Raw genomic sequence first — 19958 nt, forward strand, 5'->3', positions numbered from 1 at the left:
TGGCGCTGGGAAGCCGCAGTACGGTAACCCTGCAGGGACAATCCTAACGAGGGCTTGTAGTTTCATTGGTGGTATTGTATTAAACTATAATAAAATTGTTTTAATCAGAGTGACGGGTACAACATCAGACTCTGTTGTCTAGCGTCACGTTTAAGGAGTTTTATTTAGCACATGAAGTCAGTATCACCATGTGCGTTTTTATTGCGCAGGATGACAGTTGCGACTGCACGCGCCAACGTCACCAAACGCGTGACCGGAAGTGTGCAGTTGCTAATAGTCAGCTGATAGAGCAACAACAACGTCTAACATTACAGTCCAGACGGTCAAAGGTTTGTCTCATTAACTGGTTGTACATATGATTTTTATAGTTTTATTTCAGACATAATCTATTCTACAAGAACAAAACACCAATATTGTCACACCGCCGTCTTGTATTGGCTCATGGACGTGCTATTTGCTTTGCTGGCAATCCTCATTAATTACCTAGCGGTTGGCTAGCTAGCCAACACCCCTTAGCTAGGTTTAACTTTGTGCAATAATGTAAATTACTTTGCGTTGATATAATCCAGAAGTTGTTTTAGTAGATGATTAGTATGAAACGTTTTCATCGATTCTCTCAATTGTTCAAAACTTCTGTCCTTACTGTGTGGAAGTTGTAGCTAGGATAGTTGAAGCTAACAGTATAAAGCTAGCTTTAATGGATATATCTCGAAGTCGTGATACCAGTTGTCTAATCAAATGTAAAGTGAGCATCATCAGCATTATTTTCAAAATTGTTTTAACTCAATGTACTTTTTGTGTAGTGAGCTAACTGAGGAGCTGACCAGATGGTACATTCGTTTGAAACTTGTCAAAACATTGTGTCTCTGCCCCACAGATGGCCTACCCTAAATCCCACAACCCCTTTGCAGATGATGACGACGAAGAAGATTTTAAGCCTAAAAGTAGGGGGTTTACTGACGATCCAGATGACAGCGGGCTGAGTGAAGCAGAGAGAAGGCAAAGGTACCTCCAGCAGGAAGTGATGCGTACTGCTCAGTCTGCTGTGGACAGCAGTCACCGTTCCCTCGGCCTCATCTATGAATCAGAGAAGATGGGTGTGGAAACGGCAGAGGTATGTCAAAATTATCAGCTTCACTCTGGTACACAAAGATGTTCCTTGTCTGAGAGGGTGGCAGTCAACAAAGAAAAGTCTTGTAGTTTCTCTCAGTCTCCACTCTCTCACTCTTGGTCTATAGGAGCTGGTGCGACAGGGTGAGGTTCTGAAGAGGACAGACAAGATGTTGGACAACATGGATCAGGACTTGAAGACTAGTCAGACCCACATTAACAGTATCAAGAGTGTGTGGGGCGGCCTTGTCAATTACTTCAAGGGCAAACCAGAGACAAAGCCACCACCTGAGCAGCCAAAAGCCTACCAGGCCACCGAGGGGTAAGATTCAGTACGGTACAGTTAGTTAGTTAGTTAGTTAGTTAGTTAGTGTATTGACTTAAATATTGCTATTCAAATGTGTAAAATAACTTTATATGATTGAATAAAAACATTAGATCCAAGCAATATTCCATGTACAATACAATTCAGTCAGCACATTAATAAAATACACTTTAGCAACAACATGGTCAGCTTCTAACATTTTCAAGCGATTAGGCAAACATAACTAAGACTCGTGCTCTCTAACTAACACCCTTTGCTCTCAGCTGTCCGTAAAGTATTTTGTATCAGAAACTGAAAAGCCTTGGGCTCTGATGTAGCAGTGCTTCACCCTCTTTAGTTTAAAGAAAATGACAGTATCATCCACCCCAGACCTTTTTTGAACAGTCACTTATGTAGAAGGCTCCGTGTATTATGGAATGACACAACAGTAACAGCTCATTTCCCCTGGCAGATCTTTCAAAGTCTCTGTTTCTTTAGTATATCCATGATGTTGGTATATTTCATGTGTTGCAAGGGTCGTCTTTGTCGACTTAATCTAGTTTGATTAAGTCGACAAAGTTCTTCAAGGTCTTCAAGTCACATGCAGATCACTTTTATGGATTTGAGATTTCTGGAGCCAAGTTACAATAAAGCCATTATAACAATGAATTAGTGTTTGAGTAATGCAACCATAAAATTTGTGCTTTTGCCATTTCCAGCCACTAGTCTTCAGCTATCCTTCACTAAATGGCTGAACAATGCTTATCTAACCTTCTCAGATTACAGAGCGCCTTGTCCAACAGCAGACAGTATGAAGATAAGTACCAAGCCAGCCACCCCAACCTAAGAAAGTTGGATACAGGAGGTAAGAGTTTGTACAAGACCCTCAGGATTGCATAACCATACCAAAAACTGGCTGCCACCATTTCTCATTTCTGTGTTCCAGGATTTGGAGGTGCTGCATCACTGGATGACAGCTCATCTAGACAGAATGGATACCGTCAGAACAGACACCTCAAGGAGGCTCACCAGACCCTCGACAAAAATTTAGGTAGAAAAAACAAAATCTGTTTTAATTTTCTGTTATTTCTACTTGATTCTGAAACACGAAACAGTTTTATACAATGCAGTCACAAGAACAGGTACGTAAGTGGATTAAATGGATGACCTCAATGCTTTTGGGAATGGTTAAATGATAATATTATGATTGGGTAACTGTGCTCGGTATTGTAATGACAATATTTGTAATTCTGAATAACAAAATACATTTTATTTACTAGAATTTCCCTTCATCAAAACAACATTATCATGAAATACACTCCTCTAGACGTGCTCTGACCATACAATATCCATTGGGGAATCTGAAACAGCAGTGTACTGTATTGTCTGTGTTAGATGTAGGATGTTATGTGTCGTAGTGTAAAAAGACAAAAGCTTAAGCAAACCCCTACTTTTGCTTTCTTTCCTTTGTGAATTTCCCAGATGAGATGTGCGATGGCTTGAGCAGACTGAAGAACCTTGGTCTTGGTCTCCAGTCTGAGATTGACAACCAGGACGACTCCATTGATTCTCTTCTGAATAAAGTGGACAAGATGGATGTCAAGATCAACAACACAAACCAACAGATTAAAAACCTCAAATAAAACAAACACTTGGACTCACAGAGACAAAAGACGACCACAGGTCATCCTCTCACGTCTCTCTCCATCCTGACTTCTGATGATTAAACTCTGTGTTCTTTAAGTTTTTTTATGAATGAAAACTTGTAACTAGCAGATATGCAAGTGAGCCAATTTTTATCCAAGTTATTTTCATCTTTAATGTTGAGAGGTCATTCCCCGTTTCAGATTTGCCCAGGAATTCAAGTTTCTGTAGAAATTCCTCCTGCCTCTTCACTGATTTTTTAACTTTTGTGCTTTGAAGGGAAGTCTTGGTTCCATGTGTGTATTGGTGTAAGAGACTGTCTTTGTCCAGGTTAAAGCTGTTTGTTGTCCCCATCAAGCTCCACTGCATTTCTGTGTGAATGGAGTTTGCTGAATTTGCATTGGTTTGGGTGATTAGAGCATCAGATCGAACAGCTTTTCTTGATTGCCAAAGGCGTACCAGTGGCTCCTAGTTTGCTCTTCATTCAGGCAAAACAGATGACTCGTTTGACAAATGAAGTCTTAATAATTCATTAAATAGACAGGAATCACAGCCTACGTCTAAAACTGCAATGTTTTGTGTTTATGATCATATGTCAGTGCTAACTAATACCTGGACCTGCCTTCACATATGTACAGAAACACTATGGATGTCTGCTCAAGTCACTTTTGCCTTACAGATAGCGTGTATGTACGGTAGACTAGCTTTTGATGTCCACTGGTATTTCTCACCACAGGTTGCTTCACTTTATTCAAGTATGTTCGTGTTCCTCGGTGCTTTCCTGGCTTCACATTGATTGTTCATATAAATATTTTATTGAATGCTGCAGAATTTGATTGAGTGAATGATTGTACATCATGTGAACAAGCTAGCTGTGAATATAAAAGTTCAAAACTGAAAGGATATCCCCATTGTCATCATCATACGTCTTCCCTGGGATGCATTTATAAGTAGATTAACCACTTCAGCTTTTTATGAATTAAAACACATGGTTATTCTTAGGAAACAGTCAAAAATAAGATGATAAATTAGGATTTATGGTCACAAGGTTTCATTTTTGCCATGTGTATCATGTATTCTTTCAAAACCACATACTTAATAAAAACATATGTAAGGGGAGTCACAGTTGTCCTACAAATTGTGTTTCTGCTAAAGTGGCGCAGGAAATCAAAAGCGCCACAAGGTGACACTGCATGTCTAGGCTGGAGTTTGCATGAGGCTCTGCAGAGAGATCACTGTCAATCAATCATTAGACAGTGTGTCAGCACAGTGTCTGTTAATTTTTGATGCATTGTGATATAATAACAGGGTGATATTCTGAGATGAGAGCAGAATAGGTGATATTTTACAAACCAAGTGCACCAAACTAAGTACTCTCAAAGTAAACCGCAGTTTACAGCAACACACCTAAAAGCCTTGAAATATTCTGACTTGCAATGATGTGTGATTCTTAAGAACACAACACTGATGACAGTGGAGTTTATTTTCTAATATGATCATCATAGGATGTTTACTATACTGGCTCTGTTGTGTACCAGCTGTGGTGCTGCCTGTTGCTCAGCTCCTCATGTTGAGGCGTCTATTCATTATCATTCCTCTGTGCTGGACCAGCTGCTCCTGCACAGGCCCTCATTAGGATGACTTGCTAATTACAGTACACACTTCTCAAAAACACATATATACGCAACACAGGGGCGACACAGAGGGGAAAATGGGGTACCAACTACCCAGGGCCCCAAGCTGATGGAGGCCGCTACATGTCAGAACTGGAAGGGCCTTTTTTTTTGTTTGTTTTGTTTTGTTTTGTTTTTGTGAATTCTCAGGCATGTATTTGTAGATATTCATTTTATTTTTATTTTTATTTGAAGCCAGGCTTGGTTGAATGCTGCAGGACCAACTGCTCTCAAAAATAACCAAGGAGGAAGCTTAGAGGAACAGGTATAGCTCTCAAGGTGTCCAAAAACATACTTCATGCCATCAATTGATCAGTAAATGAATGCACTGGGTTGTGTTTGAGTTGTGGATGGGCGGACACAGATGGTGAAGGGGACTCTAACCCTACACTGGAGCACAGAAAATGGGACTCCTCCTATTGCATGTGTGGTGTACACACACACACACAAAACAAAAAAAACAAGTAGACAAGGTAGATGGAAGCATACAGTGCAGTAGCAGCATCACTTTAATGTTAGGAAAGGAAGGAAAAAGTCAAGGTTGTTCCAGAAGGCAAAGCAGTTCAGATTAATCAACTTCACCTTGGTTGAGCAGATGGCGGGAATATTTTTATAGCTGCAGGACAGAAATGTTTCACTTGCTTTTGTGGCTTAAGGGTAATCAATATAAAACACTGTGGTTCAGTGAGATGCACAAACCGGGGCTACACTGGGGATGAATATACTGCTGAAGTGACCTCAGGTGGAGGTGGCAGCGACACCACCATTAAACGGAAGTCACCCCTGGGTTCTTTCCCTTCACGCCATCCGTGGGGGCCGGGAGGGCTTTGAACAGCTGTCTTGTCAAAAGCAAACAGTGGCCGTGCTGTGACAAAGGCCGCCGGTGCTGGAATGCCCCCCTTTTCACCGGGCGTAATCCCAGAACACACTGCTGTCGGAGCCCATCAGGCACTGGGCCAGAGATGGGCCTTCCTGCCCTTTGGAAAGCGGGTTAGCAGCAGAGGCAGGCAGCCAGGGGGGTAAAGCCTGCTTCAGAGTGGATGGACTGTCAGGCTGACAGCACTCTATTGCCACTGTTGTAGTAAGAGAAAATAAAGAGTTGTGCTGACGGAGGGGAGTTTGCTAGGGAGCCGGTGAGAGGGAGGGAGGGAGAGAGGGAGGGAGGACTGCAGAAAAAAGAGGTAGGGTGGCTGGAGAGATTAATGGAGGAGGTGAAGTTCAAGTGCCTCTGAGATGAAACACGTGAAAGAGCCAGGAGTATGAATCTTCCTCAAAGTGTGGATTTGTTAGATCTTTGGTGTTCACGTTTTCCACATAGGTCATGTTTTTCAGTGTTCATTAAGATATTGAGTGGGATTTAATATTGTTTCACCTCAACACTTAATGTGATGTTTACATCCTCAAATCCATCCGAAACTGTTCTTTACCTCCCCTCTCCTCTGCTGAGTCTCATTACCTTCCTGCTTGTGATGGAGGGCTAGACTGTGTAACACGGGTGCATCAGTGGGTTTTGTTTGAGGAAAGATAATATGGAAAACTTTAGGAGGTCATGACATTTTGGTTTAAAACTGTCATCAAGGACGACGAGCAACGACTTCATAAACAACTTTCAGGGTCAGAGTCAAGGTTTAGACACCCCCTCCTCTATGTTCACCGAGCTAATCCATATATCACATGGAGGAGGAGGCAAACTGGCTTTCAAATGTGGCGTCTTGGTATTCTCTGCTCAGAGCTGCTGTAAAAACAAACCCCCCCAAAAAAGCGGCAGATGTATTTTCAGATGATGTAAGATGTCTCATGCCTCATGTTTAGTCTGTCCACACATCATCTCTGGCAGTTACATCACAAAACTTCAGATTGTAGGAGAATGTCTCACCCAAAAACATGATTATACACATTAGTTGTGAATTTGCTTGTCGTCATCGCGTTTACAGCACAGGGGGAAAAATGCCAAGAATGCAACACAAATATGTTAATGGGTACATGTTTGCATTAACTTACGTATGTTCAGCAGCGTTCTTCTTTAACTGTGAGGTGCTGCATGTAAACACCGGTAATGAGAGGTATACTTAGCAGTGCTGTGGTCATAGTAGTAATTGCACAGGGGAGAAGTCAGAAATGCTAACGGTGGTCTCTGTAACTGTTCCAAGTGTTGCTTAATCTGACTGCCATGATGCAATAAAATACCCACACCAGAAAATATGACAAAATGGAGGAGAAATGACAGTATAGTTGTTTATTTTCACTAATGGACAGTGTACAGAGTATGCCGTGCTGCACTAATAAAATCGTCACTTGTTTTATAATAAATAAACACACAAACACAGACAGAGACAGGGGAGAGAAAGAGAAAGTCACAGCTTTCCAGAGAGAAAAGCCTTTTGCTGGGACTGCACTCGTCCTCCTCTTAAACCAGCAGTACAGGAGGTGCGGGAAGGCGTACCGAGCCAGTTGACTGACTCCTCTTTTTCATTCAAGAAGGTAAAGCTGTGGTTAATCTGCAATTCTTTTCAGTCTTGGACACGGAGGACAGAGAGAACCACAGTGAAATTCTCTTAAATGGCTCTTTTTCCTCTCCAACAATATTCGGTCTGAACAGATGGGACTGAGAGGCGGACATGAAAGAGGAAGCTTGATGGGAGACAAAGACACAAATCTCAGCACCTGAGAATCAATACCTGATATTCAACGTGACTTGCTGGTATAAATGTTTTTGTTGAAAAGAAATAATGATAGGGACAAAACTGCAAAACACAGATATATTGACTGGAGGATTCTAGCAATGGGTACAGTTTGGATGAACCAGTTTTCAGCATCTCCAACCTGCAGCTGATTTAGGACCCTTTGGACTGGGGCTCGAACTGGGTGCAGCAACTGCTGTTTGGTGTTTAAACTGTGGGATACAAATAAGTGTAGCTATATGGACACATATACATAACACATAAACAATCAAAAGTAGAAAATGTATAAAGCAAAATAATATATTTATATATTTATACATTATGCATTAACAAATGCACTTGCATTGATGGAGGTAGATAGCAAAGATTGAGAGGTAAAAAGGCATATAGATGTTGCTGTGCTTTGGAGGAGAATAAGTACATAACGTGGCTGTAAAATCTGAAATTAAATGCAAGAATTTCTGAGTGCTTAGCAATAGTGTATACAGTACAGAGTATGAGGTGAAAGGAAAAAGTGGCAGGATGCTGCTGATCTCCTTGAGTTACCCATCCAGTAATCTGGATCAGAGGGGTCTGGCTTGGCTGGCAGGGCTGTAGCTCCACAGTTAACAGGAGGTGTTGAGGGAAATCTCGTCCCTGTATACAGATGTCTGGAGTTTGCGTCGGCTCACACGAAGAGCACGGAGTATGGAGGACACCGGCAAGCCTCTGAAGACGACTCCCGCACCCAGGAACCATGACAGCCCGGGACTGAAGCTGCTGCCCAGAACGTTCTTGGAAGAAAAGGACCAAACAGGCATGAAACAGGCAGTGGCAATATGGTTAAAGGTTACGGTTAAAGTGCCTCGCTCAGGGCTTTCCACCTTGTTGTTACTAGCAGGGGAAAATAAATTGTTGCAGCCAGTCTGCAGATGGCCAAGCTACATTAAAAGCTGCACAGCGTAATGGATGAACACGTGTCGAGTTTTGACTGTTTGGTTTACCTGGTGCTCTGTAGGCCGTCACCTCCGCAGCGGTCTGACTTTGACATGGCGTCACTCTGACACTCTGCACACACCAGCCTCTCTCTCACCAGATGAGCACTCCACAGTTTGAGTTTACACGCTACACTGGCCTGTTTCACACGCAGGTACACACAGTAACTGCAAGCACAGAGCGCAGAGAGGGAGAGAAAGGAAAAATAATAGAATTTCACTTGGATTTCATTCTGAAATATGGGAAAAAATACAAGGGTCAATAAGTGAAATCACACAATTTTGGGCTACAGATGTTTTCGTATGAGAACTCACACTGCTCTGTTGGCAAGATCTCAACATCTAATATTTTCTTCTTTGAACTGAGCTTTGGATAGTTATCTTTCACTCAAATATGCCACTACATCATCAGCAACAAAACACACAAAAGAAACATATCAAGATGAAGACACAAAGAGACAAGAAAGGTTTAAACGCCCCCCAAAAAAATGCATCTCTCCTCTTTCCTCCCCTTGAAGCAGTAAAAAACCAATCCATCATGGCTTGATTAACGAAAGCCAAGTGGTCATCCAACCCAGCCAGCTGGGCTTGATCACGTCTATAACCGGACAAAGGACAAATCAAACAGCCAGATAAGAGATTTGTTCCATTTGAAGGTGATCCAGCAGTGTCATGGTCACCTGCAGGATCCTAATATCAACACAGCTCTGTGCACTGGAAACAATAATAAGGTCGTGTTTTTCTGCTCACTGTGTTCTCTGGCAGGCACTTTGAACTCGTGCACTATTTACTTTGTCTCTGATTCAGACAGCTGTGACAAAACACCATCCCCAGTGGGACGGTTTGTCAAAGAAAACATGAAGCCGCAGTTTTTTCTCAGAGTGATGCTTCAAGACTTTGTCCACAAGAGACATTGGAAAATAACTTTTTTTTAAAGACCATATGATTATTGATATTTAGGATATTATTATTCAGGTCTGATTTGGAGTGTTCATGCTGAAGGTTTTGCTCCAGGGAAAACCAGCAAACGTTAGCGAGAGCATAAGAAAAGTGAAGAAAACATGAATCACTTACACTTGATGGATTCTTTAAGCAACGTTTATACCTTTATGTCTTCATTCCTGACAGATACTCGCACAGGTGTTCATCCTCCACACGTTAAGTCCAAAATAAATCAACGTCTTTGTGAAATATTACTCATTCAGATTAGATCACAGATATAACTCGAGATCTAAGGACAACTACCGATCATCATTTCATGTCATCTCAACCCCTCGTCTCCTCGGTCAGTTTCGATGACAACAGCGGGGCACCAGATGTGCGTGTGAAATCACCCTAACTCTGACTCATTCATGTTGAATTGCTCTCATTTATGAGTAACGTGCCTCCAATCCCCTGATGCTTTGTACTTCAGTCAAAACAGAGGTATCCGATGTCAGTGTTAATCAGTGTTAAAGGCTGTGGGCTGTCAGGAAACCAGCCGTGATTTTATTCCCTGGTCTCTGATTTTTCCAGCTCTGAGAACATCTGCAATCAGCTCCAATCCAAGATGACATCTATGCAGTTTACCTTTTACGTGGATTATGGTTGCCTTATCAGTAAAGGTCAGCGCACGATGCAAATATTCAATAACAGCGTTCACGTTTCACAGTCAAAGCAACTTCAAGTCTCTGTGTGTTATGGCAACCTTGGCCGTGGTCTGTACTCTCTAATCTTTTGGAGCACAAAGTTGATCTTTAAGTGACCTTTGAAACTATGTTAAAAATGAGGAGTAAAATCCAGCTATATCAGAGAGGCTGAAATGCAGCTTTGGAGCTGGAACAAAAGAGGTTTATGCAGGACTGAGGAAGCAAACATCTGCAATTTTTCTTATGCAAAATGATTGCTGGCTAAAATAAAAGGCGTAGCATGTTGTTGGTTATAATTACACTCAGAATCAGAATTGGCTTTATTGGCCAAGTATGTGTGCACACACGTACTTGCATGAGGAAAAAAGACTCTGAAAGACATGATAACATGAGTAGGAGTTGTTAGCATTTTGGAAATGAAACTCTTCAGCTGCTCTAAAATCTCAATCTCTGTCCAGGACATGTGATCGTTCTACACTCCAGACGTTTAAGCTGTAATTACCCCCTCTCTGCATCGATTGCACATGAAAGCCAGCGCCACAGACGGAAACACAGAGGGCTGGCTGGGTCAGTCCTGTGTGTTTGTTTGCAGTGCGATAATAGAGGCCTTACCTGGCCTTCTCCTCCTTCATCAGCATGTGTGGTCGCCTCCAAGGGTCCTTGAAGTTCCTCTTGAAAGAATCAGGCAGGATCTTTGCCACCTCTGCAGGTCAGGTGCAGGGATGAAAAAGCGGAAATGAAAAAGGCAACAATCATGTCAGATAAGCTCTTGTTTCCACCGAAGAGCAGCAGGGGTGGGCAGTGACACAGTATATTTACTTGAGTACTATACTTTGGTACATTTTTCAAGTATGTATACTTCAGTTGAGTGTTGTTTTTTTTTTTTTTTTAAACTCATGACTTCTACTTCACATCATTTTTTAATACAAATATTGTACTTTTGACTCCACTTAATCTCTGTGAAGAGACCATGCTGTCTGTGCTTGTAGTAGTTGCAGTTTCAATGCTGTGGTTGGATTTTCAGTGTTACTGAATAAAGTCCTTTCAGAAATATGCATACACATTTTGGTGTAACTTGATCACACTGCAGCCTCTCTCCTGCATGCACACACGCACACACATGCGCCGCAAACAGCAGATTCTATAAGCTGTTTAGTTTACAGGTTCTACAAGCAGTCAGTGCATTTCGGTGGGTGGTTTGAGTCATTAGGTTCTCTAAATGTATTGTGGCAACAATTAAACAATTGAGTGACATTAACGAGAAAATGTGTCTTTGAATACTTAAGTATTTTTAAAAGCAGGCACTCCAATAGCTTAACTCAAGTAAAAATTTGACTGAGCAACTTTTTTTGTATTGCAGTAATATTTGATGAGGAGTATCTACACTTTGACTCGACTAATGGAGTTTGCACTTTGTCCAGAAAGAAAAGCAGAGAGGTGGGTGGAGGTATAAACACATCCCACATTTCAACTACAGCAGTTGATCTCTTCACTCAAAATGACTCAGCGTATGAAATGTATCAAAGCGGTGTGAAGTGCAGTGTTACTCAGTTTTCCTTGGAAATCTTCCACATGGAAAAATGTTTATCTGTGTTCTGGTGTTTTTACTGGGAATGTGATTCACTGAAACTGAGGCATTGAAACAGTGCAGCTGGAGACAAGGCTTCAGAACAGATGTATTACTTACAGTAAAAGTGTTAACAAGCGGTACCCCAGAGACCACTGAAACCCCAAATGAATATGTAACAGAGGTCAGAGCAGGAGTGCGTGCATGCATAAAAGTGTGCTTGTAGGGACACGTAGAAAAGGTTCTCACCTTTCGCGGTGCTGCATATGGCGTTGTTTCCAAAGCATCCTCGACGCTGTTTGAGGTCAGGACAAGGCGTGCCTCCGTTTCGAGGGGGTACAGATACTTGGCGACTCCTTTCTGTGCTGCCAACTCCACATGGTGATGTGCATGATGACCAGGGGCCCCAAGATCCCACCACACAGTCAATGGCTGCTAGGGGAGCAGGGAGACAGAGAGATCAGCTGAGGGTTTCACATTAACATCAGGAGGAAAACATTCAAAGATGTGGGGAAGTCTTAAAATATCCACGGCCTCTAGCGGTTTTAGATTGCCTTAGAACCAGAATTGGCTTTATTGGCCAAGTATGTGTACACACACAAGGAATCTGGCTCCAGTTGAAAGATTGCACTGAATGTACTTGCAGAGGAAAAAAGGAAAGCTCAACTTGGACAAAACAAAAGACAAAAAAAAGACTGACTTCAGGTTTGCTCATAGTGTTACAGATAGAGAAGCACATTTATGGAAAGTGAGATGAGTTTGAGTTCAGGAGGATTTAACGGCCTGAGGTCAGAAGAGGAAGAACAAGGGGGTGCTACCAAAACAAATGCACTAATTAAGACGAATGAATTGATCTTTACCCCAGAGGTAGTTGTAAACGTTCCCCTAATCTTTGCTGCCATGCCTAACCGCATGGCTGAAAGTGTGAGCAGCAACACACACCCTGATACAGAGTTGCATAATATTGCAGCGAGCATTTACTGAGGTTGGTGGGCGGCAAACGAGTGACTGGGTCATTACCATCCACTACTGCCAGATCAGCCAAACCCCAGACTCAGGAAGTCTGCGACCCAGGGCAAACGTGGGGGCCATTTAAACAGGGGGCTAATTTTGCATCCTGTTCTCTCTGGTTTTGCTCGACCCCACACACAAATACAGCAACAACACATAAACACCGCAGCAGTAGCAATCAGGCTTCCCGTTCTGTAGGCTGATTTAGCCAATTACATCAGGCTAAGAGGAAGCTGTATTTCTTAGATGGCTGCTTTGATCAAAGCCAAGAGTCTCCAGCAGCAATCAAGCCTTGTCCAACACAGACTTTTAATAGCAGCAGACATTTAACAGCTTTGTTTTAGGGAGGAACTGCCCTCTCCATTAACAAATAAGGAGAGGCACCCAAAGACTCACACACAGATTAATGAATGCAAACATGCACCACAATACTTTCCTCAAAAAGCCTGATATCGGTGTGGAGCTGCTTTGTAGACAACAGAAGTTTAATACAATGAGAGCAGGTGCACACAGCGTGAAGCTCTTAGATGTTCCTGTTGAAATTATAGGGAGGGAGAGGATAAATATACCATAACTGAATCTAATCCTCCCTCGCCATCTAATCTACCTAACTCTGTCTTTATAATACACGCTCACCCCACAGTACAATGCTGCAAGTGGATAAGTATGTGTGTGTGTGAACAGGAGAAAGAGAGAGAGAGAGCTTTCAAGGTGCCGCCTGTTCGGTTCATTCCCATGGTCCTGTTGGGGTTTTGGAGGGGGGGCGGCTGTCTCAGTGACACAGCCGATCCACAAAGCCACTGTGGAATCTCTGCATTCCTGCACATTAGTGCTGCCCACCTGACACTCGCCTTTCCCAGATCATCACACACACACACACACACACACACACACACACACACACACATCGAAAACAATTTCTGTCAGATTACACCCACCCACTTGGGCTTGTTCCACCTTCAGTCATCACCCTAAAACACACAGACGTACACATTACCCTGTGTAGGCTTGCAGAGTGACATGAACTTTCTTGAAAGAATATCGCGGGGGTGTGACCGAATCAAACACCACAACCATATCGGCTTCCCTTCTCCTGCCTCCTCCACCTCCTCTTATCCTCACTCCTGCCTCCTCGCCTTTCCTTCCCTCTTCTACATCCTGTGACGTTCATGGGGGCAGTTTTTGTGTTGCTGTTTTTCTTTCTCTCTCAGTGGGAAAAACGCGAGTAAGCAGGGCAGATGAGGTCTTCACTGCAGAGGGTGTGCAATGGAACCAATAGGGTCAGCGAGTTCCCGCACCCCAGGGGAAACAGAGGTATTACTCCTCCAATCGACGCAACATACGCACCAACAAGACAGGATTGAGGCCCTGTCTGGAGCCTTCAGCCTGCTTGCTGGCCCCAAGCCACCAGAGGTCAGAAGGCAATTACCCAAACTGCGGTGGTCCCCCTGCTCTGTTTCTGGTACTACCAGTGCGAGAGCCCTACCACCCACATGATAACCCTGCTGACTGTCTGACACAGCCTGACCCTCAGAGCTTACAGCCACTGTTGTCGCCCTGTCCCCATTGTTGACGAGAAAGTCCCCAGTTGGAAAGCATGCCACCACCTCTGACCTCTGACCCCAATACAGGAAACAAATGGCACTCGTTGTCAGCATGTTCAGCTTTTGTCTTTATGATCAGCTGATATTTTTACAACCTGTTTTCAAGTACTTAAAGTTTCCCTGCAAAGAAGACAACTAATTAAACTGCCACTGACTTTAGACCTGTTTTCTCTGCTCTTTGGGAGCACAACATTCATGTTATACTGACTATACTGAACACTGAAAAAACTGATACAGAGAACTTAAAGGCCCCTCAAAGGACATTTTCTCAACCAGCTTCTTTCTTCTTTTCACACACACACACACACACACACACACACACACACGCTTTTCTGCCAAAATCAAGCTTATGTTCACTAAGGTTCACATGAGAGATTTCTGGTTTTCTTATTTCATCAGTTTGAAGAAGGCGGGACCAAGTTGGGAAAAAGGTGAAGTCACAAATTTCTATGCCCCATTCAGGAATTACTAACATTAGAATCTAACAGCTGGTTATTACCCTGTGGTCACTGTCAATTAAGTCTGATCAAACCACACAAATACATGCCAAGGCTTTAAAGCATAGATAGGATGCATTGCCTTGTTTGAAATATTAGAAAATGCAGCTATAGTTGGGAGTAATAGGAGTTTGCTTGAGCTGTGTCTATGGCAGCGAACTGTCAGTTGGCAGAACTTCAGACAAACACCATTGGCTGAACCAAACCACTGAATGTGTATCCAGCATCAGCACTTTTATCTCCCGACTTGTCAGCCCATCTCCAGTCACACTTGTTACAGTGAGATAACAGCGTACTATCTAGCTTTTCAGATTCATTCGCCTTTTTTCTGACTCTCCCTGAATTCTGCTTCCATTTTAGGGTTTCATAACAAAAGACCTGCCCACCCAATTTCCTTTATCTTCTCCTCCCTTTATTATCCCACACTGTCTCTTGTTCTTTCTCCCCCATCTGTCTCCTTTTTTTGGTCCTCTCTTTCACTCTCCCACCCCCTCCATCCACCCCCCCATCTCCTCTCTGATGGGACCCAGATGTCCAGCTGCTCTGGAGGACCACTGCACCCCAAAACCTCCCCTGCTCACTTCCCTCCCATGTACAAAGTTGGGCTTTGGTCCCATCAGACAAGCCTCCTAATGTTGGGCAACACAGGGGAGAACCATAAGCCTGTTAATAGAGGTGAAGGACACGGGACTGAGCCCTAATGACAGGTTAGCACATAAATGTTTCCTGCAGACACCTTGAAAACAGGAGCCAGGAAAACCAACTAATTAAAAGGATTCATTATAAACACAGCTGAGAGAGATTTTCTAGGACCTAAGAAGGATTTGCTTTGCAACACACACTAGAAAGATCATCTCTGAATACTGACTTCCCTTCCTAAAAATAATAAAACAACAAAAACAAGGAAACAAACCAAAAAAAAGAAAGAGAAAATGTGCTGTTGTCAGTGGAAGGTTCACCTGCTGACCTTCATCATTCAAAGACAAAGTGAACTTTACTTCGTAGCAATTCACAGACTTGTGGCAACATCTTAAGAATGAAAGCAACAGTGACAATGGGAACTCGGCTTGATGAAGGACAACAAAAATTGTAACTAAGAGCATCTATCACAATGCGAGTGGTATCTGAGTACCTGGAAAAACTGCAGGCAAGCTGCTTGTCCCCAAAACTACAGCAGCTTGCTCATTTCAACTAAGCTGGGTAAAAACATTCACTTCTCATAAAGGTTACAGAAAGATCATGTGGGAAGCAAGGAAGAAAAAGAGGGAGTGAACGTAGGTGGAAAGAAGCAAACATCATGCCATGACAGTGCACCGCGCCCTAAAGAGAGAGAGCAAGAGAAGCAGAAGTGCCTGCAGGAGAGACAGAAGACTGATGAGCAAACCTGTGGTCTATCTGAGGCAGAGGCTACAGGATGTCTTCCAGCTGAAGTGAGAACTACCAGATGCCACGGTAGGAGAGGAGAGGAGCTGCCCTTTCCATCCTCCTGTGGGCCAGTTTCATCTCTAGGGTCTACGAATGAGCAATGTAAGGCTGACAAGGGAATTATGTGATGTACCAATCGTACTCCTACAACAGGATTTCTAACACTGTACACATTGGTGTAGCCAGTTTTCTTTAAGCTGTCTCCTCCTCTTCTGCTTTATACAGTGATATCCTGCATTTTCTGTTAACAACCATTAGTTCCTTGCAGTAATAGCACAGCAAGGTGAAGAAAGCTTAAGTTTTTCCAGGCTTATCATCCGCTTTATTGAGGAAGCAACGGCTGAGGCTGCAGTTATGTTATTTGTTATGCACTGAATCCTCTGTCAGGACTTCTCCCATGATGCATTTCTTCCAACATGTTTCAAAACAAATTGTGTCAGCTTGTTGTATATATCACCTCCTCAACCTCAAAAAACAACTTCAGGCTCTAAAACTAAGCATGACTGTACAATTCCATAACTTATAGCCTCAATTTCAACCAGGAACTGATTTTGATGGGTTGCTCTGCTTAATTGTTGTTTCCAGAAATGCCGCCATATTTTTCCAGTTAGGAAACATTATGAATCTCTCAAGAACATCCCAGTAATTGGCCTGTTCTGCCAGTCGGGTGCAGAAAGACTCATCCTTGCCAAATCATAATGAGTGCATCAAAATGAGCCCAGAAATGCTGAGCACATCACTTCAAGATGGTTAATTTTGTAAGTCGAAGGGAGGATTTTGAAACATTCCACCACTGATTCCACTTGCTTCAAGAAATACTGCTCAGCTCTTAACAGAGTAATAATAAGTGCACAAGAACATCCTCCACACTGTTTACAACCAACACCAAATCCTGCCAAATTCTTCATTTGGACGACATCTCTGGGGAGAATTGTGTCTCACTTGAAAGAGCTTCAACTGTGGTGCAAACAGTCTGCAGTTTTTTTTCTATCTCTCCCCTGATGTCACCCACTCAAAGCTCTTTGCTCGGCTACAGCTGACACGCCTAAATTACAGACTGTGACAGACAGTACACAGACAGGCTCCTTGATGCGTTACAGAGCTACAGGATCAGGATCAGGATCAGATAAAGTCTGGGTGTAATGTGACTGAGAAAACATCAGGGCGCTTTGATGGAACTGAGCCAAGCCACAAGCTGCATCTTGTGTTTATACTGTACAGATGCGTAGGGTGCCGAGGGAGGAAGACAAGGTGCTTTTCTCAGCATCACTCCAACGCTCACTGATCCAGAAAGCATTTAGAGGTCCTGGCCAAGCTGACAGATAAAACAGTGTAAAACTATTAAAAACACACAATCCCAAAAGCATGTTTTACAGTTTACAACAGTGAGAATAAATCACTCCAACTTGTAGGTGATTAGTAAGCTTTGCCTCGTCAATGTTGAGCCAGCATGTCTTGATTTACAGATGTTTTGCAGAGTGAGACATTATCCAACCTGTAACACCTGCATCTCACCATTGTGCGACTGTGTGTGTGTGCCATCAGGACTGACCTGTCAGAGCGACACATGAGGTCCACGGTGCTAAAAATCCCTGTCTGACACGTGCGTGAACCGATGCACATGGCAGCCGTTAGCTGACCTCTGAGGGACCAGCTGCTGTTGAACAGTTCAGTGATGACTCACCACTGACCTGATGCACCTTCCCGTGCTTATTCTGTTCAGTTTCAGCTTGGCAGGCACATGGGATGGATCAAGTGATGCCTGAACTGGACTCAGCCGGCTGCTGGATGATAAATGCTGTCTCTATATGACTCTTTGACTGATTGGAGAATAAAAGCAAATTTTAATTTGAACCTACATTATTCAGTCAAGTCAAGTTAATTTTATTTACACAGGCCAAAATCACAAATCCTAAATTTGCATGAACATACAGATCGAGTTTTACTGAAGTTCTACTGAATTGTACCTGAAATTCAGGGATCCTCAAGTTGTAAAAATGCATTCAAACACTGATTAACTAAAGCTATATGCTTTACAAAAGGCCATTTGTTATGTAAAATAAAATAGATTTTTGAGAATGACTGCAGCAGTATGGCATGCTGCAGTTAACCAGTGATTAACAGGTGGTTCAGCTATCTTTGCAGTAAACACTGAGGTCTAATAGGTATTCCATCATAGTAATTTTGTACACACTTTTAACTCAAGTCTGGAGGAGGCAGCCTGTTCACGTCACAGCACAGATACAACACTCAAAGGTTCACTGTGTATACACTAAAAGTGCCTAAATAGAGGGACTGCAGCATTTTAAGTGCTCTTTGACTCATAGGTCTGACCCTGCAGGTGCTTGTTAGGGTTAGGGCACTTAAGGCGAGGGTCGCACTCTGGGTGTATCTATACACAGATAATCACTCCCTGTGAACTTGAGATATTTCAGCATACTGTAAGAGCTGCCTCTGTCACATCTCAGACACAGCTCTACTGTCAGTAACCCTGACCATCTTTGGCAGTCTGTTCCCATGGTGTCCATTCCCTCATTTGTCCATATATAGCAGCAGGCAGAATGATGAGGGAAGAGGTTACACACACTCAGATTTTAAGGATTCTGTGAACAATTGACCTCGATCTCCTGATTCCAGCAATGCAGTTTATTCTCTGATTAGGTGGAAACTGCCATGCTGATGTGTGACTTTGTTGTGATCACTCACTCCACTTCGCAGCCACTTCATGGCCAGGTCAAGGGTCAGTCCTACAAACATAAAACGCATACGCACAACCTGAACCATGAAGTCAGGAGATACCCCTCCAAGTACACCCTTATTAATGGTCACCTCTGGCTTTAAACAAACAGCCTTAATGGGCGCACTGGAGACAGCTATGTGTAGTATGTCTCACTGTCTCCGTGTCACCTCACTGCCAGCCATCTCTGGCTCAAACTGAACAACAACGAACAACAGGCGTCACTGAGCTGGACACAGTTGAAATCCACGTGAAATCTGCGCAGTACAGTTGATAATTATCTCCAGGCTTTGAGCTGTCAAGCTTTAAGAGCATCGACAATTTTCTGAAGTTAGTTTGAGGTCAAAATTTCAGTGATCAGGAAAGAACAAGAAACTCACCAGATACTTGGCACACACGCTGATAGTCCTCGCAGCAGTCTCCGGTTTTCTGGCAATATGTGTCGCAGTAGCACACCGTTTTTCTCTTGGTGTACTCGAAACATTCGTTGTTCCGGCCGGTGCAGCAGTTTGGGCTCTCCCTCTCCCTGCAACCTGCCTCAGCCTTAGGAACTATTTCCCCGCAGAAAAATGCCAAATATCCACAAACGACAAACCCAAGACGCGCCGAGCTCCATCCATGCGCTCCCATGACAGAAACTTTCTTGCTCCACACTTTCCTGCTGGTGTATGCTTCACTTTGGATGGTGCTTAAAACTGAATTATGTTACACAGACGCTGGTGGTATTTTCTGTATAAGATCCAAATCCGAGATAACTTCGGCATTGACACCTCCACGAACAAGTGATGCGTAAAAGCGGAATTTGTGTGGGCACCAGCTCTCTTCTATCCGTCTGTCGGACACCGCCCCTCAGCGCTACTGTTGGTTAATAGGAAAGGCGTACAGTGCCAGCCCCCCCCAACCACCACATCTCTCTCTCTCTCTCTCTCTCTCTCTCTCTCTCTCTCTCTCTCTCTCTCTCTCTCTCTCTCTCAATCGGTTGCGCAATTTGTAACTAAACAAATGAGTGCTGTCACAGATGGTCTTGATTTTCTCTCACAGGGTGTAGGACCATCTCAGCTGAGATGCAAATCAGCAAGACGTTCATTTTGGGGGAGCACAGT

The 19958-nt window shown here is 43.2% G+C and overlaps 2 protein-coding genes across 3 annotated transcripts; one reads left to right on the forward strand and one right to left on the reverse strand.

The window, feature by feature from the left end:
* Window positions 1-4177, forward strand: snap29 (synaptosome associated protein 29). Of its 2 annotated transcripts, none has more exons than XM_076730180.1 (6): window positions 1-23; window positions 878-1114; window positions 1239-1432; window positions 2194-2279; window positions 2361-2465; window positions 2897-4177. In XM_076730180.1, exons 2-6 carry the CDS (start codon window positions 878-880, stop codon window positions 3055-3057), a joined length of 783 nt encoding a protein of 260 aa, XP_076586295.1. In that variant the 5' UTR covers window positions 1-23; the 3' UTR covers window positions 3058-4177. The 2 variants fall into 2 exon arrangements, with proteins under 2 accessions (XP_076586295.1, XP_076586293.1); XM_076730178.1 differs by lacking the exon at window positions 1-23 and adding an exon at window positions 253-329.
* A 2775-nt stretch (window positions 4178-6952) lies between these two features.
* On the reverse strand, window positions 6953-19722 carry LOC143321158 (somatomedin-B and thrombospondin type-1 domain-containing protein). Its single transcript, XM_076731319.1, has 5 exons — window positions 19236-19722; window positions 11831-12016; window positions 10627-10717; window positions 8396-8554; window positions 6953-8185 (listed from the first exon to the last, which is right to left on the reverse strand). Exons 1-5 carry the CDS (start codon window positions 19483-19485, stop codon window positions 8080-8082), a joined length of 792 nt encoding a protein of 263 aa, XP_076587434.1. The 5' UTR covers window positions 19486-19722; the 3' UTR covers window positions 6953-8079.
* Window positions 19723-19958: the final 236 nt, after the last annotated feature.

Source organism: Chaetodon auriga, chromosome 5 (genome assembly GCF_051107435.1).
Source record: "Chaetodon auriga isolate fChaAug3 chromosome 5, fChaAug3.hap1, whole genome shotgun sequence".
Lineage (NCBI taxonomy): Eukaryota > Metazoa > Chordata > Actinopteri > Chaetodontiformes > Chaetodontidae > Chaetodon > Chaetodon auriga.